The sequence below is a fragment of the Haemorhous mexicanus genome, chromosome 6 (genome assembly GCF_027477595.1).
Source record: "Haemorhous mexicanus isolate bHaeMex1 chromosome 6, bHaeMex1.pri, whole genome shotgun sequence".
Classification (NCBI taxonomy): Eukaryota; Metazoa; Chordata; class Aves; order Passeriformes; family Fringillidae; genus Haemorhous; species Haemorhous mexicanus.
This window is the reverse complement of record NC_082346.1, coordinates 25,061,145-25,086,761: the sequence shown is the minus strand read 5'-3', so window position 1 is coordinate 25,086,761 and position 25,617 is coordinate 25,061,145. Positions and strand designations below refer to the sequence as shown.

Genomic DNA, 25,617 nt, shown 5'->3' with positions numbered 1-25,617 from the left:
GAAAGCACATCCTGTGGCAGTTGTCTTGCCATTGAAACACCCAGCAGGGAGGACAAAGGCTTGACCAGGCTTCTGAATTAATAAAAGGTGGGTGGGTGGGTGATCTAGGCAGTCTCAAACAATGCAGTGGCTGCAGAAGGCCTCTGGCTTTTGTTTATGAATTCAAATCTTGGCGGAGGGTAATATTTTCAAAAGCACATTTATACGTGCCAGAAATAACCCCATAGTTCCTTGTGACATCAGATGACACAATTGTTTGAATGACGAACATTGAAAATAAATGTTTACTACTTCTGAAACTCTCACCCTGATGCAGCAGCCTGAGCTATCCTCGGAAAACTGCTCATTACTTCTTTGAAACAATTTTGAGAGATCTCTTTGAAAGCAAATTTCTCTTTAAAAAAAAAGGCAGCATGACATATTTTGACTTTCCTTGTTTGACAATATCATAGTTATTTCATCTCAATAATGTAAAATGTGATTGTTTCGGCTGTGCCTTCCCATTTTGCTCTGTGCACTTTTGTATTTCATTATCATATTTCAATGCCACAAAGCCCAGATGGAGTATGTATAATATTTCATCTCTTGTACATGTTCTGGCACAATCACACTGAAAATTTTGAACTTTATCACAGTAAAATGTTTGACTACCTCCAAGGGAGGATTAAAGTTGTTTTAGAACTTGGATTAAAAAAAAAAAAAAATAAAAAAGAATTAGCATTTTCCCCCCTGTTATGCAGCAAAACCAGCTACTGAAATGTCAGATATTCCCTTTGAAGAAATGGTCTGTTTCCCAAAGATTCATTTCTTGGCCTCTGTGAAATGGTACATTTCAGCCCAGTTCCCAGTGGATGAGCCTTCAGTTTCTCAAAGGATGCCTTTGTGTTTGCGATGACCTCATCACACTGTATGTTTGAGGATGCGGTTCTCCATTAGGGTTTATCCATGGGGTTAAAGTGAGTTCAAAGGTTCCCATGCAATCCCACTCTGTACCTCCTTCTCCCCTCCCTTCACACAGGGATCATCCTCCTCTGTACCTTCAAACTGGACCCGTGAAACGAGCTGGGTCAAATGAACACACCAGAAACCTCCCTTGGAAAAAGGGGTTGCATCAGGATAGGGACAGAGCTGCCGGCAGCTCCTTTGGCTAACAGCCCCTGATGATGCCCTTTACAATGCCGTCATTCTCTTTCCTTACAATCTTATCTGCTCTGAGACAGCTGCAACTTTAGAACGCTGCAACGCCCGACTTGGTCTCCGAGCATCCTCCCAGAGGGACCCGGTGATGTGAGCCTCGCTCCAGGGTAGGCTCTGGCCAGGCTGGCTGTGGGAGCTGGCCCTGCAGCTCTCTGTGCAGCCAGGCTCTTCCCCTGTTACTCTCCACCTAGAAAAACTGTGCGTGTTCCCCTGCGCACACGTTTATTCCCTTTCGCCTTTCTCTGGGAATCGTAAAGCAGTCCTCGAAACCACGCGGCCGTGACCAGCACGATCGAGGCCCCACTTGCATCGCAGGGAAGGACAGGGACAGTCTCGCTGCCGACCCTTGGTAACTCTAACCCGTCGGACATGAAGCGATGGGACCCCCTCCGGCAGCTCCCCGACGGGCCGGGTGGGACAGGAGCCTTTTGTTTCTCCCATGGGATTATTTCCACGGATGCCCCCGCCCCTCCTTGTCTCGCAGGAACCCGGCCCCGGGACGCCGCTCTTTGTTCCCACGCGTCAAGATGCGGTCACAGGTGGCCCACGCGTAACCGGCACAGAACCCACACGGGACCCCGCGCAGCCCGCAGGTAACCCAGCGCTCCTGCGCGGGGTCGGGCCGGGCCGGGCCGGGCGGCGGGGCCACCCCGCCGGGCGGTGGCGGTGGCGGTGGCGGTGGCAGTGGCGGTGGCGGGTCCCGCCCGCCGTGGGCCGGCGCGGGCGGGGCGGGCGGGCGCGGTAAAGGCGGCGCCGCGCGGGGGCCGGGCTCAGTCTGGCCGCCTGCGGGCTGCGCGGCGCCGCGGCCGCCCCCGGACCGCTCTGCCCATGGGGCAGCCGAGCCGAGCCCTCGGGACTGTCCCCCGCCGCCGGGACCTGCGCTAGGGCGGTGAGTGCTGTGCGCGCCCCCCCGCGCCTCGGACTTTCCCCGCCGCCCCTCGGGGTCCCGGGGAACGGCAGCGCGGACGCCGCCGCTGCGCCCCGCGGGAGCCTGGTACTGGCAGCCGGCCCCCGCTGTCCCCTCGCAGTCAGCGCGGACGGGGGCCGGGTTGGATGGACCGACGGACGGACGGACGGACAGGGGCTTAAGGAGAAGGATCAGCCCTTGTGCTGGCTGCGCATGGCTGCGATGGGACCGTGCCCGGTCCGGGTAGGATGGGTGGAGGAGGAGGTGGTGGAGCGTTGTATCCTGCTGGGAGGGTGGCAGTTTGCTCCGAGCGTTGGAGGGACAGCAGCCGTGTCGCCTTGCGAGGTGATGCGCAGGCGGTCCCTTGGCTTTGTGGCGAGGGCTTTCTTCTGGCTGTTACTCGACTCAAAGGCAGGGGTCCGATGTTGCTTCTTTCCTGGAAGTGCTCCGTTCTTTTCCGCCTATTCGGGAAGCGTCACAGGAGGACCACGGTCCCCAGATGAGTATTTCAGGTGCCTGAAAGGGGAGGCTGAGTCCTGGCCGCTGCACAGGCTAGGGGGTCAGCCTCTGTGGCTGAGCGTTACGTCGGGTTGGGATGAGGGAAGCTAGCACAGCTGTGCTCCCCGTGGGATGCAGTCCCGTGGGTGTGCTGGGGAGCCCTGGCCGCAAAGAGGGCTTGGCCGCGGTGGACGGCGAGGTGCTTGGGGGGGATGGAGGGAGAGGGGCAGGGGGCAGGAGCCGCGATGCGGGAGGGAGCCGGGACAGACCCCCGGCCATCACAGGGGAAAGGTGAGGAAAGCCAGCTCTCAGCGGGCTCTACAACCCCGCCAGAGCTTGCACATCCCTGTGTGCTGAGCGCTTTGCAGTGCCTCTTACAGGATCTCTGTCCCATCTGGGCAGGTGCATTGCTTTGTCTAGAGCAGCAGCTATTAGGCTTCTCTGTTGAGTTCAGCTCCGACTGAGTAAACCAGGCTGAGCAAGAAGCAGTGCCTTATTCAGCACCTGCTCCTTGCCCTGCCTCAGTGCTGCTTGGAGTTGGAGTTCAGTGAGTCTTTTTCTTACCTGAACAAGAAACCTTACCCTCTTGCAGCTGCCTGAAAATCAGGGCTGCTAATAATTAAATGGGTACCGTTTAATCTCCTCGGTCTGCAAAAACTGGGAGTTACAAATGCCAGCAGCAATCAAAGCCTTGTTGACATTAGGGTACCACTAGCGCAGCTGAGCCATGAGAAACTACAGAGTATGCAAGAGCACTGGCTATTCTGGACTTGGCATAAATAACTTGTTCAGTAACTCTGCAGTAGAGCAGTCTGCTGAATAATGGCATTCAGGGCCTGTGGATGAGGAAAGTGATTTTTAAACAAATAAATAGTAGTTACAGTTCAAGCAGGGGAGTCTGCCCAGGGAGGAAGTTTCCTAAGAAAGGTTTTGGCAAAACCGCAAAATAAACAAGGTCTTAAGACTCAGCACGAAAGCACCTCAACTAGCCCTAGCCTTGTCTCAGCTAGGTTGCATAAATATGCACCTGATGAGTGCACATCAGAGTGTGAGGGACACCATGAACCTGTGACGTCCTGGTGCTCTCAGCAGTGAGGGGCTGGATACTGATGGCAGCTGATAAAAGGGGGGACTTGGTTGCTTTAGTATGTGTGTGTTCTTGTTCTTCAACTGCAGAGCGGAGCAAGGTGAAGGGAGATTTTCCCTGGGTAGGTGGTTGTCCCAGCCAGGAGGCTGAGAAGGTGAGTTCTGCTCTACAGTCTCAAGAGAAGTTTGTCCTTTCTGCTTGTGGGCCTGTAGTGAGGTTTTGTTGTTGAGATATGAACACAAGAGCATCTCCAGAGATGTACAGCAAGGTGAGGCTTGAGGTGGCCATTGGCCATTGATCTCTTGGAGAACAAACCACAGACATGCCCTCCCCTGAGGTTTTCAGTCCTTTTGGAGCTGCTTGGAAGCTGGGGTGTGATCCAAAGGGAAATGTTTTCCTATTGTTCTCATTGAGCATTGAGTGCTGAAGCGTGCAAAATGCCAGGAGTACATCTGCAGCTGGTGTTCACTTGTCCTGCAGCTCTCTGAAGGTCACCATGTTGAATAGTAGGGGTTGGGAGGGATGGTACCACAAGCTGGTTACAAATATCACTTTGAGCTGTTTGGATCATGAAATATTCTGTGCAGTGTGTGTGCTTGGTCCTCACCCAGTAAGCCCCCAAATTTCTAGTGAAAACTGCTAATGCCATTAGAACACAAAGTGTATCTCCCTCTGACGCAGGCGGGATTGGCTGCTTTCCCACCGGGCTGCCCAGGAGGCTGCATGTTGACCTGGGTGGAGCTGTGCATGAGGTGGGGGTGTCTGTCTTCTTAGTGCTACGTTTTTGGCTACAAGCTTTCCCTTGGCACTGGATAAAAGCACACGTGAACCAGAAAGATGTTGAGATTGTTTGTGTTTGACTTCTGGCCTGGTGCCAGAGGGAACGGCTGGGTGACCTTGGCACTTTTGGGACATTATTTATAGAACGTAGATCTTCTGGGTTTTGTATTTTTGATGTAGGAATGTGAAAATAAGTCTTGGGAGGAAAAGACTCAATGCTGGCCACAAAATATATTTGGATTTTGTCCAGAGCAGGAAAAATAACACTTAAGAGGTGACCAGGTGCTCCCTGTTTGCATTGCTTTCTGCCTTCCCTTGGAAAATATGGGTTTGGTGCTGTCCTGGAGATCGCAGGCTAGCATGAGTTCACTCAATGTTCAAAAAGTTCTTGTTCAAGATGCTAAAAGATGTTTAAAAAGAAATCCAGCTGTAAACAAAGACACTCTTGATAGTTTACAAATGATAAATGACTCTCTGGCTTTCTTGGCCTTCTTCTGTTTGTGAAGCTGTGTCATCTGCAAGGCTTTGTGCCTCTCCATGTGCTTCAGTGCTCGTCTGTGGTGCTGGTTAGTGTGGCTGACCCCGGATGACAGATGAAGTAGAGGCTTGGATATGCACAGGGTTTTAGTGGAAGGCCCACTACACAGTGCTGGCCCCACAGCTCTGCCTCCCAGAGCTCTGGTGAAACCCCAGGAGCAAACTTTCCTTCTGAGTTTCACAATGTGCGTAAGTCTCTCATCCTCATTCTGAGCAGTGGGTAAATGCTCCAGTTACCTAAATGTGTAAATGTCTTTCTATCCCTCTGTATGCAAAGTAAGAACTTATTGAGCATATTTGCACTCTGGTTTTGATGGGGAAGCTCTTGCCTCGGCTGTACAGATTTATACTGACTGCTGCTGTCATTTTAGGGAGGAGAGATCCATCACCAAAACAGGGAAATTATCAAAACCATTGTAGTTGGATCTAGTGCTGAAGGTTGAGCAGCTTCTGCTGATTTTGGTGGTCAGGAACCATGTGCTCACTTTCTGAACCTAAGGGGCCAAAATCAGAAGCCTAAGCATAGGGACTGGTAGCTGGCTCCATTGATGCAGAGTTTCCTAGATGGTTTTGTTAGGGATTTGGATTAACATAATTTAAGTCAAAGGCACAGAGGAGAGCATGGGGAGAAAAGCAGTTAGGAATAAATCTGTGGTTTGGTAGTCTTGTCTCCTGAGGAGTGGTATTGTAGGATAAGTTGGTGTAGCGGGAGATGCACACAGGGGAGTGTCAGATAACACTGGCCACCTAAGTATTTGTTTGAAGGGGTTCTGTATTTCAGAGGGAGATTAGTGTGCATTCCCCTTTGCAGCTGCCTGCTGCTGCAAACCAGAGAGAAATCCCTCCTTTTGGTACTAAAATGAGGCAGCAGCACTTTGCATGGCCCAGAGGGGCAGGTGCAGGCAGAGCAGTACACAAAGGCTTGCAACCCTCTTGTTTTTAGCTGTATCCTGCCTGGGTTGAGAAAGTCAACAGTTTGAGTTTGTGTTAGCAGCCAAAAAAGAAACCTGCAGAGAAAACCCACAAGTCTTCAGGAAACTCCATGGGTGACTCAGATGGTGTTTTTGTCTGAGTGCCTGTTCATTCAGTAACCCATGATGGCAGCAGAAGCACTTTTTGTAGTGGTGCCACCTTATGAGTGAAACACAAACCTCTGGGGTCAGATGTTTGTGGTCATATAAAGACTTGAGAAGCTCTTTCAGCCAACAGATGTTGTTCCAGGAATTCCACTGCTGAGCCTTAAAATAATCCCTGCCCTTGTTGGGTGCTGCAGTTTCTTTCTCGCCTTCCAGCTAGGGCTGCTGTAGATGGAGATAGATGTGACAAAGAGAAGGCAGTTTCCCAAGGATAGCTGTGCTTCCAATCCTTCCAAGAAGATGCCTTTAGTTCAGCCTTCCTGGCTGTCTGGTCCTGCCTTGCTGAGTGTGGCATGCACCCAGCCAGGCAGCAGCCTCACTAGTGCCCCATACTGTGTAGCTGCAAAGCTGTGAGAGATGTGTGGGCAATGCTGGAGTACAGCCTGGGTGCAGACACTCTGCCATGTTTTATGGAGTCCTCAGGAAGGACTGTGTTGTGGAAATGGAGGGCTGTATTGCCAGTCTTAGCCAGAGCTCCAGGAAGCAGGCTATTTTCTGAAGAAACAAAATATCTTAAAGGTCCATGGTTTTAAGTCCCTCTTAGTCTTTCTGTTGGACATTTAATTTTAGCTGCCTGGCATGCCATTCATGGTAGATGTTTGTATTCCAAGTAGATAAAAACATGAGCTGCCTCCTTGTAGAGGGGAGAGGGAAATTCAAAAACGACAATACTGAATCCAGGGGAGCTGGGTGGTATTGGCTTTTCCCCAACATTTTCTTTGTGGCCTAGGAAGAAAAGTTTCTGTAGAAGCTGCTCAATAGCAATAAAGAGCATCCAAACATTACTCCACAGAAAGCAGAAATCTACCAGGAGTCAAAGGTTGCACTGAACAGGACCGAAGAATTTAGACCATCTGTCTGTGTTTTCCCAGGTTGTTTTCATGGTAAAATGAGAGTAAAATTTGGCTGACTTTAATATCATCATTGCTGGTGGAGTCTCTGTAAGTGCTAACCAGAGATCTGGTGTGCTTCTTAACAGCAGCACCTATGGTGCATCCTTCCACCCTGCTGCCCTACTGCTCTGCCCAGTGCAACCATTTTTGCCTTGGGGTGTTCTTGCCTTGTCTGTTGGCAAAAACCCATTTCTTCCAATCCCTTCTATGAACTGTGACGACGTCCACTGGTTAAATCTCTGGACAAGCAAGATGCATTGAGGGTTGATGGATGGAGAAATAATAAAGCAATTGAGCCTATCCCCTCCAGCCAATTTATTCCCTGCATCACATCACCATGCAAACTAAGTGCCTGTCATTAGTCAAAGGAAATGGGGGAGAAGAGGCCAGTCTGAAACCCCCAGAGCCCAGGCTGCATGGAAATGACATTACAAGAGAAGGTGTTGACTAAAACCTGACACTTCTATGTCATGAGCTCTTCTAAGCAGGAGGCAGTGTATGTTTGTAGACAGATGTATATATACTCAAGCACAGTAGCAAAGCACCGTGTGTGTATACACAGACACACAGAGTCCTGATGGATGATCCTGATATTACTGGAACTTGTTGTACCCAAGTGTCTGAGACTTAAAACTGAAAAAGAAGGGAAGGTCCTTAAACAACCTTTGATAGTAGAGATGGGACATCTGGCAATGCTGTGTTTTCCATGGTTACTTGAGACCTTGATTTGCCAGCACTCATTTGGCTGCCTGAATCTCTCTCTCCTTGTCCCTGGGTAGAGGAATCAAACAAAAGCAGGGAGAACTAGTCAGTACTACCTTTAACATTTTCTCCCTGAAACTTTTCTTGCATGTGCCAGGCAAGATGGAGAGAGAGCTCCTGCGGGACCTCTCAGTTCTCAAGATATCCCTTGTCACCCAGGCTGTTCATGCCACATACTGGTGTCTACTCCTTTGCCTCCTCTCTGCTATGAAAAGAGGAATCTTGCTTTAGCTCCTTAGGCTGATGTGGTCCTTCATGGCTGTGACTATAGGACATAGCATCTCCATACCCTTTCCTTGCATGTTGTTGTCCCGTTTTTTCATAATCCCAAAGTGTGGCTCTGTGCTGTAAGATGGGCAGAAGTCTTACAGGGTTTGCCTAGGCTCAGGTAGTGAAAAGTTCTCTGCAAAGATCTTGATCTTGTCCACCCATATAAAAGCAATCAAAATCCATATAAAAGCAATCAAAAGCCTAGTCTTGCTCATCATCCAGGCTCTTCCTGTGGTATATGGAAAGAGGTGAACCATTGCAGGGGATGATGCATCTTGTCCTAGAATGGACACCTCTGGGGGTTGGCTTACCCTGCCTATTTCCGAGGGAGCCTAAAAGAGGGAGGTGAGGAGATGTACAGATTCAGGTTATAGTTGATGCTTCCAAACTTCTTTCTCTCCACCCATGAAGGGCTTTTACTCTGGGCTGGGGGCAGATTGACTCTGTGTGTGCTCTTCACAGTATGCATACGCTGATCTTTTGCGAAAGGTGGAGAACCTGTCATGCATCAGAGACATTGTCTCTTTCAATCTCCTTTATATGAGTTCTTTTTTCTGATGAAAGCTTTCTAAAGGGTACTTGTGTGCTGAATAGCCATTGTTGATAATGTGCGATATGAAATCCAAAAGGAAGGCTCAGATTAAATGTCACACACTTCACACTCAGGGAATTCAAAGAGCCTTGTTGATCTGTGCATAATTGGGGGCTTGACAGCTCATGCATAAACAAACACGTGCACATTCACATACATGGCTGCATGCAGTTTTCCCCTGACTCAGCAGCACATAAAAGCAAAGTCGGGTGGGTGAGTTCCAGAGGGGTGGGTGCTGTGTTCGTGGGGAAAGCCTGTGGGTTCTTCAAGCCTCTGACTTGAGAACCACACTGGCAAATAGTCACTTGTTAGTGTGGTGGGCTTCCTTCCACCTTCCTCCCCTATGCAGCTCTCTGCTGAGCTGTGGCTGCTTTGATTTTCTGCATCTGGGTTTAATGTGACCATGAGAATCTTCTGAGAGTTTCTGGTGTGTGTGAAGGCAGTATCCATATGAGGTTCACCCCAAGCTTTCCATAGTGCTTGCTCCCACCAGCAGTGAATGAAGACAGAAAGAAAAAATCAATTTCATGCTAAGCTTGTTAGTCAGGCCAGGAAGGGCATTTCTGCCTTCTGACATGTTGTGTGTAATGAACCAAGTGCTGCACAAGAGTCCACAGAGCAGGCTGAGGTGTCACGACCTGGCACTGGTGGGGTACAGTGGCTGGGCTGTTGTTTGTAAGATGCCTCACCTGCTGCACGTGAGCTGTATGATCTGTGGTAGATTTACTTTTCATATGCATCTGGGAAAACTAAGCTCTCCGAGGTTTAATGACCCAGTCTTGATTTTATGGAAGGAGCAGCAGTACTGCCAAACCTTTAACAGTTTGGCTTTCAGGTTTCCTACTCTGCATGCTTTGCTGTAGTTCTGTTCCTAAAAACAGCTGGTTTCACTTTCAAGTGCTTCATTGCAGGAGAGGGCGATACTTGTGGCTCCTCCTCGTTCTGAGGGATGCTGTGGAGCAGTGCTCCACAGCAATGTCCCTGTGCACCACGTGTTCCCCCTCTAGTGAGTTGCTAGAAGTTTCTTTCAAGTTGTTTCACCACCAACTTGTGAATTAGCAGAGCTTGTGCAGGCTCTGGCAGCAGCTATTTAGAAGTTTTCCTCTTCTAAATCTGTCTTCCTAGCTCCTGTTTGCCCAACATGGGGAATTTTGCATCTGACATTTTTAGCAGTAACCTGTTGCTATAGAAACTGCTAAGGTGTCAGAGGGAGATTTTTGCCAAGTTGGGATAGGCTACCAAGTAGTTGAAGTATGTGTTTTGTTGGGAGGCCTTCTCTGTCATGTTTTTGCTAAGCAACTCCCTAAGCCTGTCTGCATGTCTGGTTTTATTTAATGTCTAAAGAGCCATGAGGGAGCGATAAACCCAGAATTCTAATTGTGTGTGAATGAACAGGAAATGTTGGCAAATTATCTAGGGGGGATGTGAGAAGGTGTTCCCAAGCTGCTGTGATGGGTCCAAGTAGTGTGTAGGTGGTAGTCCAGGGCTGAGAGGCCACAGGTGGTATCAGTCTTTAGGGCAGTAAATGGTTGACCTAGAAGCAGGAGCTGAGACTCTAAATGTCATCTCCCTGGAAGGAGTCTGGGGCAAGCTGCTCCTCTAACCCTAGAAACCAAAATACAGGTGAATGCCAACATACATGGTTGGTCTGGTAGTCTGAATTTTCTTTACTAACCAGTCAAGAGATGGTGCAGTGGGACCCAAAGTAAGTCCACACAAATGAACCCATGTGTCTTATTTGTGTGTGTCTGTATATATAATACATATTAATATACATGTGTTCATGTACAACTACATATATGTGTATATATATACATTTATATTTTCTTTATTAATATATAAGTAATTGTTTATAAATTAAATGTATTTCTATAAATAAAAAACTTTTATTATTTTATCCAGGATGTGTGTGTACCATGTATATGGGAAATGCTCTATAACAGGGTTGTTAACAACTCAGCTGTTGACTGATAGTTGCTTGGGCCATTTCATATCAGGTCTGACCTACAGAACTTCTGTGTCATGGAAGGAAACTTTATTGTTTGTACAATGAGAGGTGTGAGTCCTATGAGTGCCTATGTGCCTGGGACTCAGGAAGTATCCTGGCTAGACCAAAAGGCAATCTTCCTGATTAATGCAAATTTATTCGTCTGCCCTTTTTCCTCCCTATTGTGTTTGCCTAGACTGCACATCTGGTCATATCATGACAGACTATGGAGATGAGAAACACTTTGTTTTCTACACAAATGGACTAAAATAATCTGATGCTGCTGGGATGTCCTGCAGGAGTTGTTCTCAGGCTGGGTTGTGAATTGGTCCACAAAACTGGCTGGGAATCTGCTTTTGCAGTTCTGGAGTGGAACAGACTCATTTCATCTTCCATTTCATGGTTGTAGACATGTTGAGAGTATATAAATCACAGTGGTTGCATTGTGCTGAGTAAGTTCCAGGACTGCAGATAGAGAACTAATGTTGCTGGAGGTGAAGATTATTGTCTTTGGGGAGGAAATACATCGAAAATAGCTTTGAAATCACTATTTCGGTGACAGTATGCAGATCGATGTGCCTGTATGTGGCTCAGGGACTTCATGTCCCAAATTGTAGTTTCTTAAAAATTTTATGTTCTGGAAAAGGACAGAGGTGCAGGGAATTGTGGAGAATAAAGAGCATTGGCTTCCTGGAGCATTTATGAAAGTCTCTTGTCAGGTGCTTGGAGGCACAGGAGAAAGAAAATTTGGGGAGGTTTGAGGTTGTCAGGAAAAGAGGTGCCAAGAAGCCCCATGTTACTCTGAAGGTTCAGTGTCCAGCGGTGTTGTGGATAAAGGCCACGTGTATGGACTCCTCCCTGCTCCTCCCACGGTCTTTGCATAGAGTTCCTTTGAGCCTCTGTTATGCCTCAGGTGCGAGGAAGAGGAGATTAAATGCATCATAGTTTCTGTAAAACTGACTTGTGTTACCATGTTTGGTTGAAGGGCTTTCCTAGCTTTTTAAGCTGCTCTTTTTCAGTAGCAAGGGTTGATTTACTTGGGTGGGTTGGGTTTTTTTGTGTGTATTTCTGTGTGTGTGCATATGGGTTTTATTTTTCCTTCTAATGTTTCCCTGTAGAGATCGTCTGCAGGACAGATGGCCTCTTAAGCTTCTGGGGCTGTCTCTCACAAACACCTGTCTAAGGCAGCTGGGAATCAAAGAGGAATTCTCCTCTTTTAATGCCTTTAAAGAAAAACAGTACCAATCCTAATGTGTCCTACTTCTCTGTCTCTCTATCCTCCCAGCTTCCTGGGAAACTTAACTGCTTGGTTGTGGCCATCTGTTGAGACAGCAAGGGGCTTGGTGGGGAGGTGGCAGCCAGAGCCTTTGGGGAGAGCAAGGGTGGCTCTGAGGTGATGGATTGCTGTGGCTGGCTGGGCTGAGAGCCTCGGTGGCAGAGAGGAGGATGATGCAGAGGGGTGACTTTCATGTGCAGATAAGAGCTGTGGAAGCAGCTGTTGTACACCGTTGTGCTTGTACCTTGCATCCTTTGTATTGTCAGCCAAAACACACCTCAGCGGCCAGGGATGGGCTGCTTGAGAAGGCAGGTTGGCATGGCCAGGCTTGCACGTGGGATGTGAGTGCACCTGTGTGGTAGCTGAAGGGTGAAGTCTGTTTGTCCCCTGTGGCAGCAGCCCCCTGAGCCCATACAGAGGGCCATGTGTCCAGCTGGGCACCTGTGGGGGGCCCGAGCACATGCAGCATGTCACAGGCTGCCCTGCCAGCTGCTGTGAGAGGCAGACAAGCATTTCTCCCCTGAGGTGCTGCCCAGGCTTGCACAGAGGGGTCAGCGAGTTGCTGCAGGTGGTGCTTGGCAGGCCAGCAGGAGAGAGGTTGCTGTGTTTAATTATAGCTCCCATCTGAGAACCTAGTAGAGCAACAGAGCTTTTTTATCCTGTTCTGGGGGAACTGAGCACTTTACAGGTTTTGATTGCTGTATAACACATCCTGCGACACAGACAGAAACTTTCCTGTGGTCTCTGCAAAAGGAAATTTGAAACCTATAGGCAATAAAATTCCGGAGATGGGCCATACCTCCCACATGCTGTGGGTTGTAGCCAAGAGTGGTTCTGCTTGGGGCAGGATGTTTGTACAGCCACAGGGAGCTTGGGGGCAGGAGCTGCTGCACCCAGGGGCTGCAGAGGGACAGTGTACAGGAGGGTGCAGTGGCTGAGCATGCTTGGGCTAAAGCAGACCTGAAGCAGACAGAGGAGAGGATGCATGGAAAAGGCTGAGCAGACTTTGGATGTCCTTTTTTGCATGAAGTGGTGACTAAGTAAGTGACACCATTTAACTCCTTCCTCCCCAGGAGGCTGCAGAGGACTCATTGTCCCCTTTTGAGGGGTGATGCTGGTCATATCCATTATGTTTGAGGTTGCCAGAGCTGCTGTAGGCACTGGGTGCCACTGCCTTGAGAGGGGAGGCTCTGTGGTCACAGGCAGCTCTGCACCTCTCACAAACATCTTTGGAGAGCCCATCCAATGGTGTCTGGCCATGAGATGTGCTCAGCCCAGGGGTGAGCTTTAGATGTGCCTGAGGCTCTTGGTGCATTGCAGATGATTTAGGAGATGATTTGGAGGCACCAGTAAAGATGTCCTTTGACCTAAGGATCTTGCTTTGTATTTTCATCATTTAGGGGCAGGGAATCTACTGCCTAGGTTTGTAGGTATTCCCTAGGGATGACACAGTCTCCCTGTGCCTTTTAGAGTTGCTTAAGGAAGCAGTTCCCTTTGCCTTTCAGAGTTGTTTAAGGGGCTGTGGCAGGGCTGGGGATGAGCTTCTGTCAAGACATGCTTCCTGCTGGTATTGCAAAGAGCCTTCTGTGCCGAAAGGGCTGGTGTTTATGTGGGAACAGAGTCCTGTGCACCTGGCTTGTTACAGGTGAGAAATCTGAAGTCTCCCTGTTGCTTAGGGGTACAGACTGTGCCAGACAGAGCGGGAGCAGCTGCCGCATTCTACCGCTGTGGTGGCTGAGTGCTAATTGTTTTTACTGCCTGAGCATCAGGTTATTTTTGGCTTGATCAAGTTTAATTCCCAGCTGGCTGGTGGTAGAGAGGTTCTAATAGTCTAAATCTCCATGTTTGATAGAAATCTAGGCAGGGAGCTGGTTTGGTCACCATGGGTTTGGGATGTGCAGTTGCAGGATAAAAATAGCTATATTTTGGTAGTTACACGGGACATGAGGAGTCCTGGCTCAGGGTCTGCTGCACCATGGGCTTCCAGGGGAAACTCTTGCTAGGCCATTTAGAAAGGATGCACAAAGATGTTTTGTGACTCTCAGGTATGTTTTTGGGTTAGACACAGGGAATTTACCTCATGCTTCAGGATTTCTGAAGTGTCTGATGTTGTTTATGAACAGATTTTAAGCACATAAAAGTGAGCAGACTGAACCTTCATGTGTGGTGGGAAAAAAGAAGTCTTGGGTCCCATGGGATTAGGCAATAGTGTAATGTTTGCAAGGACCAAGGTATTTGGTAGATCTTTGGGTCCTGTCCTTAATCCACCTGTGTTTCCACTGCCTCTCCTTTTTACTGTGAGCATGTGTTTGAGCCCAGGCTTTCTTGACAGCTCTGTGGCTGATGAGGTACGGGGTCCAGAGCAGCTGCTGTGGACCGGGACTGTCCTCAGCAGCAAAGACACAGAACTGTCACAGCCTAGAGGAACATCAGAAGAGCTGGACAAATCCATTACAGCTGCCAGGCCCTTGCAAGAGAAATGCTGTGGGCATCAGCCCATCTATGAGGGCCAGGTACAGCACAGTGGCCATGGTGAATGACCCTCTCATATGTACACTTCCTTGTGCTGCTGCAGTGCTGGAGAACTCCCCTGGGCTCTGCCAGGTTGCTCCCAGAGAAGTCTAGTGTTGGAAAGGGACACTGCCTCTGCTTCATACTTAGTATTGGTTCTCAGCCTGTGCTCTGTAGAAGATGCTTAGGTATGGCAAGTGACCTGTTAGGCTTGACATCCACATCCAGTGCTGCACCTTCTTGGATAATTCTTAGGCATAACAAATCAAAGCAGGCTCAAGATGTCTTGGACGTACTGACTTGGGAAATCTAAAACAGGAGAGCAAGAATTCTCTCCCTGGCCTGAATGTGATAGAGCTGAACAAACTGTGTCCAACTTCAATATATAAACATTTCATTGTCCCAGCTTGGCTCTAGTTTCATATTCTCTTCCTCTGCTTGCAGATTGGGAGTGCCATCAAACCCTTGGAGTGAGAGGTTCTGTAGTGCCACCTCTTTAATTCAAGCACCACCTGACCAAGCTTTGTCAGGTAAAAGGCTGCACTGTGGACAACAGTGCCATCCAGCTTAGCAGTAGGCAGCATCCCTGCTCCCAAGGCCCTGGGGAGCCATGTCCTCCCAGGCAGGCAGCCTCCACCCACGAGCAGTTAGGCTCTGGCTCGCGGGAGCTGTAGGCAGTCAGCTCCAGGCGCTGCCGGAGCAGGGTCTGGTTCTGCACTGCGCGGTGGGCGCGCAGCTCTGGCTGCTGCAGCGCCGTGGCGTGTGCAGTTGAGTCTCCTCTCTCCCACGCTGCGGAGCTCGCCTCTCCAGACGCTGGGAGGGAAGCGGAGACGTTGGAGGAAGAGCTGTGGAGGTGGGAGAGATTGAGCTGTCGTTGGTGTGGCACCAGTGGGGTTTTTTTGCACCACTAAGCAGTAGCTATCAAAATTGAATGCAGTATGCTGAACAGCTGAGCAAGGGAGCTGACACTGAAAGGAGCCTGCAAAGGAAAGGGATCTAGGAGGAAAAAACCCTCTTTCAGCTGCACATAGGCACTCCCCATCACACAGAACCGTGGCAGGGAGTTGAAATTGCCTGTTTATGGTGGTTGATCTGCACAGTCCCTGAGATGCTTGGAAAAAGGATTAAGGAGGAGACTCACAGGAGAAAGAGGAGGTGGAGGTTTGTCTTTGCAAACTCACAAGCTAATAGAAACGATCCTCTAAATTGTCAGTGTGTCAGGATACATTAATGTAAGTATAATGATTTCAAATCCTCAGCATCTTCTATCTGAATGTCACTGAATTAGCACTAATTGCATTCATTAGCTCGTTAGCCATTAATATTCAGCATCCGTTAGGCTGGCTCTGTCTCTGGACAAGGGGGGTAATGAGATGTGGGACTGGCTGCAGGGCCATGCCTTAGCTGTGCTGTAGGAGAGTGGCTTTATGCACCAGATTGTTTTATTGGCATTTGTGTCTGGCCTGTGTTGTCCCAGCTCTTGGCCAGCGGCTTACCACGAATTAGTAGAAACTCTTAATGGGAGAGCAGTGTTAATGATGATGTGGATAAATTTCCACCAACTCCTGCCCTGAAAACAACTGGCGAGACAAATGATGAAGGCAAATTTTGATCTTTTGGCCTTGAGCCAGTTGCTAAACTGCCTCTGTAATCACTAAGCTATTCAGTGCAGTCTTCATTGGTGAGTCATGGAGTCCTACCTTTCTTTGCTTCTTGCTCTCAGGAGAAATTTGCTATTACTTTTTTTCCTTCATTTTTCTTCCTTCTTTTTTTTCTTTTTCTTCCTTCTTTTTTTTTTTTTTTCTTTCTTCCTTCCTTCCTTTTTTTTTACCCCCCCTTCCCATCTTCCCTTCCTCTGGCATTTCTGACCATGAGGCCAGAGCAGGAGGTGTGGCCATCACGCTTTCCCTAGCAATAAACCAGGAAAAATCCAGAAGTGCCAGGATGGCATGGCTAGCACACTCAGCACCCCAAGTCCTGTCAAGACCAGCAAGCCTCAGGTCTCTTATCCCTGAGGAGAGCCAGTAGGATGCTCCTGCTCAGGCCCTCTGCCAGACCTTTCCCCTAACTTCAGAGATGTAGGATGGCCTCAGAGCGAGAGACAGGACTGTTGCTTCACGATTGGAATGGATGATTTTGATCAGAAAATGCTGGGCTAGAAATACCACAGCAACATGTCTTCTCTGGTTTCAGCACTTCTGGTGGGAAACCGCTCAGCATCCAACCTTGTGAGTCTGGGTTAGCCAGAAGCAGAAAAAATTGCAAAAACTGTAGCTGGTTAAAGAGGTTGAGCTTTTCTTTTAGACACGTCACTCTGGCTTTGGCCTGGATTTTGTGTGCAGATTATCTAGATTTGAATACACACAATTTATTGTGACAGTTTAGGTTGGCAAACCGCAGACATGATAAATCTTTCAAACTTTTCTACTGTCAGCTACCATTTGAGCTTCCTGCCTTGTGCTCAAAGGTAGGCCTGAGTATACAGCTTCTACCTTCCTCCTGTGGCGGGGTTTTCCACTGTTCCAGTTCTGAAATATTCTAGATCCTGACTGCTGTGTCTGGCTTCGTGCTGCTTTTCCAGGAAGCCGGGCTTAGTTAGTCAGTGGAATAAGAGCAAAAACCCACGACCAAACAAGCCCTGCTACAACCCAAACAAAGTACCCCCAAAGCACTGGGCAGCTCAGCTCACTCACTGAAAAGCATTTTGCCTGGTCTGCTGAAGGGATCTTACTAAACCCTTGGTCTTGGGGGCTCACCTTTTGCACCATCCCAGAAAGACCTCTTTGCCTTCAAGAAAGAGTGACGTTGGGCACTTGCAGACAGGACTGGCTGTTCTTGTCTGAACCACCACAGGAAAGGATTTTCCTTTGAGAGGGAAATCCCTTGCAAGGCACTGGCACAACATTTGCATGCACAGTGCCAAAATAATTGTACCTCATTTTATTACTCTCCAAAGACTTGTGAGATATTTAGACATCAGCATAAATTGTCTCGTCCTGGGGCAACTCTGGGAAGGCTCAGCTGAGGCATGAGCCCTACACTTGCTTGGGCTGGATTAGCTGTGTTTGGTGCCTCAGGGGAATTACTGTGGGTCTCTGGAAGGTTCAAGTGGCAAAGGGAAAAAAGTGTTTGTGTTCAGTTGAGCCAAGATAAAATGAAGACAAATTGGAAGAAAAGGCTTTCTGAACTGAGGGTTTCAAGGGTTTTATATTTGTGGGATGAGACAGAGTGATTTCATGGGACTCAATACCTGTAGCTTTATATGCATGCCAGGGCAGAAGATATCTTTTTCTATAATCATTGTTTGTATTTACCTATCCCAGATAGTATTTGTAGTTTCTAATTCCCATCATTTCCCAGAAAGCAAATTAGTGTCTTCAGGGAAAATCATGCCTCTGGCTTCTTTTTGCTCAGCACAGGCTGGGGGCTGCAGCATGTGAGTGGGGGGACACACAATAACAGATACTTATTTGGGATTTGACCTGAAATGGCAGCTGAAGAATGTGATGTATTGCATGGGAGAAGAAAAAAGGCCAAGCATTACTTAATGATTTTAATTCCCCTAGTCTTGAGATGCACTTAATGCCTCTAATCTGAAAAACAGCAAAGAGGTACTATTGGGCATTGCCTCATGCTGGGATAGACAAGATTGTGGTTTGTAGGTAAAAAGCATTTCTAACTAAATGTTCACGCTAAAGCCACTCTGCTCTGAGTTTTTTCTTTCCCCTCCCATTGCAGATCCCGGACATGACAGGATCATTCTGAGATGAGCCACCTGTAACTGGGGCCAGCCTTGTTGCCAGGGCTCCCTGCCCTGTGAGGATGAGGAGCCTTCTGCCAGCCTAACAGAAAGACCTTGTGGCGGTGGTTGTTTTATTTTTCCCAAAGGTCGTGAAATTTCATGTGACAGCGGAGCCGCTTCCTGCAGCCTCCTTGTGCCACCTGGCAGCCAAGGGCTCGGTGGGGCAGGGCCAGCACCATGGCAGCAAAGCAGCCCCCGCCGCTGATGAAGAAGCACAGCCAGACAGACCTGGTGAGCAGGCTGAAGACGCGCAAGATCCTGGGCGTCGGCGGGGAGGATGACGACGGCGAGGTCCATCGCTCTAAGGTGAGGGCAGCAGAGAGGGAAGCCCACGTGCAGTAATGGTGGAAAAAGGACCTTCTGCTGGGCAAACCAGGGTTTGCCCATCCATGTGGTTTGGGGTAGTTACCGCCAGGCATTGTGAGCATGTTCACATGAACATGAACAGCTTTGGGCAATGTGCACATGACAGCAGGACAGATACTGTGACACCCTGAGGGCTCTGCAGGAGCCTGTGCTCCATCAGGATGGGACATGCAGGTGATGTCTGTGAGGAGTGAGATCTCCTCTTCCATTAGTGTTGACCCTTCTCCAGCTGCATGCTGCAGGTGGCTGATCCCAGTAAGGAGCAGTAGAGGCTACAACTCCTCATGGAAATCAAGGCAGGTGTTGGGACCAGTGAGTCACAGCTGAATCCTTTGTCCTCTTCCTCTTTCCAGCTCTCTGAGATAAACTCCCACATGGGATTAGATACGTGGTTTTGGGCTGCCAAGTACTGCCTAAAGACTGGGGAAGGATCTGCTTAGTTTGTGCCTTTCATTTGAATTTCAGATTAGCCAAGTACTGGGAAATGAAATCAAGTTTGCAGTCCGGGAGCCACTGGGACTCAGGTAAGGTACTGGATCCCCTTGGAGCGTGGTCATCTGAGGCCCCTTGGCCACAGCATCCCTGCCAGCTCTGGTTTCTGACACCAACTTTGCTGCTGTGCCAGCATCACTGCTCCATGCAGGGGCTTCTTGCAAGCTGTGGAACCAGACCATCTCTGCATTCTTCCCCCCATTAATGAGCCTGAGGCCCTCAAGTTCTTGTGTCATTGCATGTGCAGAGAGCTACAAGGGCTGTGTGGGGCTGGAGGAGCTCCTGTTCCACTGTGTGACAGAGTGGTGTGTCCTGTGGGGACCCTGCTCTGCACCATCCTCTTGGCAGGGTCACTTCTCTCCTTTGCTTGGGTGAGGGGGAGTCTGGCTGTGTTTTACCAGCAAGGCTGGTCTGCATGTTGAGGCTGAAGCTAGCGGAATGTGAAAAGCTGAGTCCTTCCACGGGAGGATTCTGGCTGTCTTGCTTGTGCATGGGGGAAGGATGAATGCTGATGAATGAGCAGGCAGCCAGAAATGCTTTGAGAATTATGATGGGGTCACCTCCAAGCTCATGCTGGGTCCTCTGTCTTCCTTCTCATGCAGGGTCTGGCAGCTTGTTTCCGCCGTCATGTTTTCCGGGGTCGCTGTCATGGTGAGTGAGGGACGTGGTCCTGGCAAGAACCAGCTCCTGACTGCTAAAGGGGTGCCCCAGCATGGCCCTTCGTTCCCTGGCATTTCTCTTCCTCCCCTTCCTCCAGCAGCTCCTACCGCTTTCTCCTGCAAGGCCTTTGCCCTCACTGTGTCTCGGTAATGGGCTTTGCCAACAGTGTCCTTGGCAGTTTGTTCCCATTGCGAGTCTGTTTTCATTAGCAGGGCCCATAAACCAAGGAATGGCAGCCTTGGTCACAAAAAGCAGCCATGCAGCCGATAGTTGACTTGGTGATATTTCCGTGCCTCCTTAATTGCCAGTTTCCTGGCCAGCAGCTCCAGTCCCACAGGGGCCTGATGCTGGAGCACTGCTGCCCAAGAGGACATGTTTTGGTGGTCAGCTCAGGTTGCTGAGTCTCTCTCTCGCCTCTGCCAGGCCCTCGCTTTCCCTGACCAGCTCTTCGATGCCATCTTTGAGGAGGAATCGGTGAGCAGCAAGACTCCCATCCGGCTCTATGGAGGAGCCCTCCTCAGTGAGTGCCGTACCACTGTACTGGGATGCTGCTGCCCCGCAGAGATAGGGGACAGGTGGCCAAAACGGCAGCAGGGGACAAAGTCCGTGCCCAGCCAGACGCCTGCTTCAGCTGGAGAGCAGAACATCTGCTGTTAGCAAAGAAATTGCTGAGGGGGTATTTTGAAAAGCTTGGCTACTGCTGCTTTTTCCTAGCAGGGATTCAGGCGTGCTGCAGGTAGGGTAAGAAGGGCTGTGCTCCGAATCCCTGGGGAATCACCCCATGTGCCCCAGCAAAGGGAGCCTGCAGGGGGGCCCGGGGAGGGCGCTGGGCTGCGGCTGGGACTCCGTGGGAGCGGCAGGGGAGATGGGAAGGCGGCGGCATCCCGGGAAGGGGCCGGGAGGAGGGGAGGGAAGGACAAGGAGGCGCGGGGAGGTGGGAGATACGGTGTGGGAAGGGAAAGGGGCCCGAGCCGCGTCCTGCAGCGGCACCGCGCGGGGCGGGCGGGAAGCGCGGCCTGGCCGCCGTCCCGGCCCCTCGGGCAGCGCGCCCCGCTGTGCCCGCAGGCATCGCGCTCATCATGTGGAACGCCCTGTACACCGCCGAGAAGGCCATCATCCGCTGGAGCCTGCTGGCCGAGGCCTGCTACTTCGCCGTGCAGTTCCTGGGTGAGTGCCCGCGGGCTGGCCGGGACGAGGAGGAGGAGGGTGAGAAGACTGTGCGTGGTGGGAAGCGGGGATCCACGGTGGCCAGGGCAGTGGTGGAGCATCTTCCCTGCCAGCTGCTTGCCTTTGTTCTCCCTCATGGAATAGCCTCTGCCCTGAGCTGCTCCTTGAACATCACACTCCGGCAATTCATTAATTTTTCTCTCTGCAAATGTCCTGGGCTTCATAGCCAGCACAGGTCATTGCTGGAGCAGGCTGCCTAGATGCAGGGCCTAGCAAGAAAAGATTTTAGCAACCTACGCTAAAAAGGGGGATGTTTAGTGTTACCCAAACAGAATATAGCATTTAGCTTGTTTCTAGGGAGCTTATCTATATTTAACAATGGAGGGGGTTCTTCTGTGTGTGTCTTGGTAGCTCAGTGTGTAGCTGGCTTAGATATGAGCTATGCGTCAGTGGCCACAAAAGAGAGGTGTTCAATAAAGGCAGTGTGTGTGGACTGGGCATATTTTGTAGATGCTCCTAAAGTTGAGGAATGTTTATCAGCACTGTTCAAGCCACAAAGCAAACTCAGGAGGATGTGACTCCCAGATTAGCACCTGAGCATAATGGAACTCACATCTGCTTGAGTGACTGTTTCAAGCTGCCCGAATGTGGGGCTGCCTTGAAAGCAGGGTTTCTGTAAGGGAGAGCTCTGGGGTCCATGGCAAGCTTCAAGGCTGTGAAAAGAAGCTAGTGACGAGCCTCTGCCATGGGTTCACTGTGCACGTGAACAAGCCTGCGCTGAAAGCTCCTGCGCTCGCAAGGCTCAGCAGTTCCTGCCAAAGCTCTGCGTTAGAGGGCAGCAGAAAACAGCGTTGTGCTATTTGTCTCCTTTTAGTTTTGCATCACCAACCTCTGCCTTGTCTCTCTCCTTCTCCTCCAGTTACCACTGTCTCCCTGGTTGAGAGTAGCCGGATAGCCACAGGTGCCATGCTCCTCCTGGTCAGCCGAGCCCTCTTCATCCTCATCAGCATTTACTATTATTACCAAGTTGGACGTCGTCCCAAGAAAGTCTAACTCCTGGGCTTTTTTGTTATGGGAAAGGTGGGAGGGGGGAAGTTTGTGTCGGTAATTTTGCATTATAATTTTTAATTTTTTTTTTTTTGTTAGTCCCTTTTGGTTCTAAAGTAGTTTCTTTCTTTCTTTACCGGCATGAATCAGTGTGTAACCCAGTGCTGGTGGCGGTGCCAGGTGAAATGGGGGGAGCAACATTGGTGGGACCCCCCCCAACCCCTCTGCAGGAGGTGAGGAACAGTTGGGAGGAAGGCTCAGGGAAGTGTGTGGGCCTGGCAGGCTCAGGGAAAAAAGCCAGTTTTCTAGGGGGAACTGGCTGATGGGATCACAGGCTCTGAACCCACTGGAACAAAGCACAAAATAAGGCCAGCATATTGAAACCAAATCCCTGAGGAGACAGGGCAGTAAGACAACCTACAAAGGATCTGGCTACCCTACTTGGTAAGCCTTGCACCTCCCCTGGTTTACAGCCCTTTCCCCTTTTAGCAAGTACTGACTGTCCAGGTAGCCAGGAGCTGGATGGGGTCAAGTTCAGTGCTTTGCAAATAGGTCTTCTTTCCTCTCTGCCAGAGATGCATTTTTGTGTAGTTCGTAGTTTTGCACCAGATGCTGTGTAGGGCTTGGCAGGAGATGAAGCAAAAGAAGAGGAAGAACCCTCATTGTTCCCTCTGCAGGGACAGCACTGGGAACAGTGGAGCAACTTGAATTACAAGATGTGAGAAGTGGAGGAAGCTATTGGAAATAGCCCATTGAGCACAAAGACATCCCCTTGTTTGGGGTGTTTCATGAAGTTTCTAGGCTGGGGTCCTGTCCCCTTCACTCCAGAACACTTCCTACACATGAAGCTTTACTGATGGTAGTAGCAGTGGTGGGTGTGCAGTAGCTTTATCTGATGCTTTAGTTGAGCAGGAGCTGGAGTGCTGTTGTGGTTAACACTGGTAAGAGCAGAGGACTGTAACAGTAAGAGCATCTGCACAGATGCTTGGGTCAGTGAATAGCCTCTAGATGTGGGCTCTGGCTGTGGGAGATGGTGTTCCAGCTCAGCTAATACCTGCATCACATCTCTTCTGACCTTGAGAAGAGAGGACCAAAGTTGTTAGCATTAAGATATTTAATATTTAACTGGGATGAAGAACAGCAAGGAGTGGAGCGTATGATGGCAAGGACAGACTGAATGTGCTTTAGTACTCACTAGCCAATTTCTCCAACATCTCCTGAGCTTAACAGCATTGCCTGCCCTGCTTCCTAGTGCTTTCCTTGTGGATTATCCCTGTCCACAGCTTGAGGCAGCATTTTTTATTCTCAATGGGACTAAAGCCAGAAGGTCTGTGTACAGGATATGGACTTGTTACTCATGCACTACTGTTGACTGGATCAAAGCATGCCCTGGAATATAGCTGATGTTCCGAAATCCCAGTAGAAAGATTTCTACACAAACAGGACTGCTTGTGTGAACAACAGTTCTCAAGCCACTGGTAAGACTGGGATCTACAGCTATTGCTGTTTAATATCTTAGTAGAGTTAGAAGAAGGTAATGGGTAGTTATTGTATGTCGTGTTAGTGCTTTTGGCGTTTTTAGAAGCAGCTGCATAAGCTTGGGACACTGTGTGCATTGTACTTACTGGCCATGCAAAATGTCTGTCGCATAAGAATATTGGAAATTGTTAAATCGGGAAACATCACAACTGTAACTTAGTTTTTTGCTTAATAAGTAAATCAAATGGAGAGGCAACATCCAACAGCAGGCTAAATTCTGGAGCCTCACAACAGTACACGCTTGTCAAGCTGCTTTCAGCACATCCAAAAATTATACTGAGCAACTAAAACTTTTAATTAAGAGGAGTGTTCAGATGGAAGAATTGGGGTGTAAGAGGCAAACCTTTTCCTGTGAGGCAGGTAATTGCCTCAAATGCAGGCTGGAGAGGATCAGAAATTAAACCAAGTGGTGCAGCGTGCAGGAGCTGGAGCATGGCATGCTGTGGCTGTTGCTCTCCCCCTATGCATGACCTGCATGGGCAGCTGCAATGGCCTCAGTGTGGCACTTCGGCTGTAGTTGTGGGTATAGGTACGTGAAGCTTGATTCTTTGTGTTTTGGGGTGTCACATGAATGTATACACAGATTGATGATTGGTTTTTTGGGGGGGTGGGAAATTATATATCTAGGACAGACAAGTAAAGCCTACCACAGCAAAAGCAATCTTACAGGAGAAGGAAATGGGCAGGTCTTCTTCATGCTGCCTCCCATTTATGTTGGCCACAGGTCCCATTAACTTAGTTATGACTTGGGTCTGATTAATGTACCTTAAAATATCATCCCATAGGTGAGAGAAATGAGTTACTGCACTATATGAGAGCAGTACTCCAAAGACTTCTTGATGGTTAGATCAGGTCGGAGGGTGGGGGAAGCAGTTACAGCTCTCCAGGGTAGCTTTAAATAAGGTAAGATTAGATTTCTCTGGTTTCCTGATTAGCAGCTGCTTCTGCAAAACTTGAAACAGCCACTTCTAGGTTTGCTGGTCAATGGCTTTTTCTGCTCCAAAATAGAGCAAAGCCTGGGGGAGTGGTCACTTAAAAGATTTCCTGCTACTTGGTACCTAGTCCTGAAAGTGGAGACATGAAGTTGGATTATTTTGATGCTTCTTTCTCCATCTTGCTGTAAGTGGACCATGTAGAAAATACAGAGCTCTACACCTCCTCTACAACTAAGCTGTGGTTCCTGGCATGTCCCTTCTCAGCAGCAAGGTGCTGCAGAAGAAACATTGCCAGGCCCACTGGAGGTGGTGAGTGCTTAGCAGGTGAAGCCTAGGAGGGAGTTGCTCAGGGTGGCTTGAGGATGGAGCCCCGGGAGAGCAGCTGCAGCACTGCCAGAAACCAGCTGCACCTGGTTGTCTTCACTCTGTTGGGAGTGGGGAGAAAGGGAGGAGGATGCCAAACCTTTGTGCAGAACTGTGTTCCCAAGGATGGAAGTGCTGACATCACAGCTGCAGGTCACAGTTCAGAACATAATTTGGGATCAAAAAGCCTGAGGTGTCACTTCAGTCTCGGCTACTGATCTGCTGACAGAAAAACTCCATCTCCACAGGCCTCAGCTTCCTTATCTGTTACATTGTGAGAGAGCCTTGGACCGACATCATCTCCCAAGGGAGACTGCAGTGAACTTCCTGCATTTGTACAATGCTGTGCAGGACTGGGGGTCTGTTCCCCAGAGAATTGTGCTCCAAGCAGGCACAGGCCAGGATTAAAGCTGACCCCCTTTCTCTGCCAGGGATGGACCCAAACCGTTGCATTCACAGAGCCCTCACTTTGTAGGGTGAAGAAAACTCATCATTCACATAACTCCCTGCATCATCTTATTTGCATCTAACCAATATCTGGGAAACTGGAGCTGGTAACATAGGAGAGGCTCTGTCTGTCCTAAGCTGGCCTCTTTTCTGGTCAAGGATTTTTACTTGGGAGGGTGGGGGTGGGGGGGTGGTGGTGCAGGGGAGAATGGGACACTTCAATTTATACCTCATTTTAGCTGCTGTACCTGAGTTTATTTCTCCTCTGGTAAGAAAGTGACTGTACTTAACACCAAGCAAATAGTGAAAATTAAAGCTGTTTCACTTCACTGTCACATCTTTCTTTTATTTTTGGGGTTTTTTTTA

The 25,617-nt window shown here is 49.3% G+C and overlaps 1 protein-coding gene across 2 annotated transcripts; it reads left to right on the top strand.

Moving 5' to 3' along the window:
• The first annotated feature begins 1,958 nt into the window (after positions 1–1,958).
• On the top strand, positions 1,959–25,586 carry TP53I11 (tumor protein p53 inducible protein 11). 2 transcript variants are annotated; one of them, XM_059849294.1, is made up of 7 exons: positions 1,959–2,086; positions 18,172–18,541; positions 19,067–19,125; positions 19,696–19,744; positions 20,177–20,273; positions 20,819–20,920; positions 21,840–25,586. In XM_059849294.1, the coding sequence occupies exons 2-7, from the start codon at positions 18,413–18,415 to the stop codon at positions 21,971–21,973; spliced, it is 570 nt and encodes a 189-aa protein (XP_059705277.1). In that variant the 5' UTR covers positions 1,959–2,086; positions 18,172–18,412; the 3' UTR covers positions 21,974–25,586. The 2 variants fall into 2 exon arrangements, with proteins under 2 accessions (XP_059705277.1, XP_059705276.1); XM_059849293.1 differs by lacking the exon at positions 1,959–2,086 and adding an exon at positions 2,201–2,347.
• The last annotated feature ends 31 nt before the right edge of the window (positions 25,587–25,617 follow it).

Excerpts from the sequence above, each read along its gene's own strand:
- TP53I11 (XM_059849294.1), top strand. The coding sequence starts at position 18,413 with ATGGCAGCAAAGCAGCCCCCGCCGCTGATGAAGAAGCACAGCCAGACA. Across the intron at positions 18,542-19,066 it reads GCGAGGTCCATCGCTCTAAG|ATTAGCCAAGTACTGGGAAA; the intron begins GTGAGGGCAGCA and ends TTTGAATTTCAG. Across the intron at positions 20,921-21,839 it reads CTTCGCCGTGCAGTTCCTGG|TTACCACTGTCTCCCTGGTT; the intron begins GTGAGTGCCCGC and ends CTTCTCCTCCAG.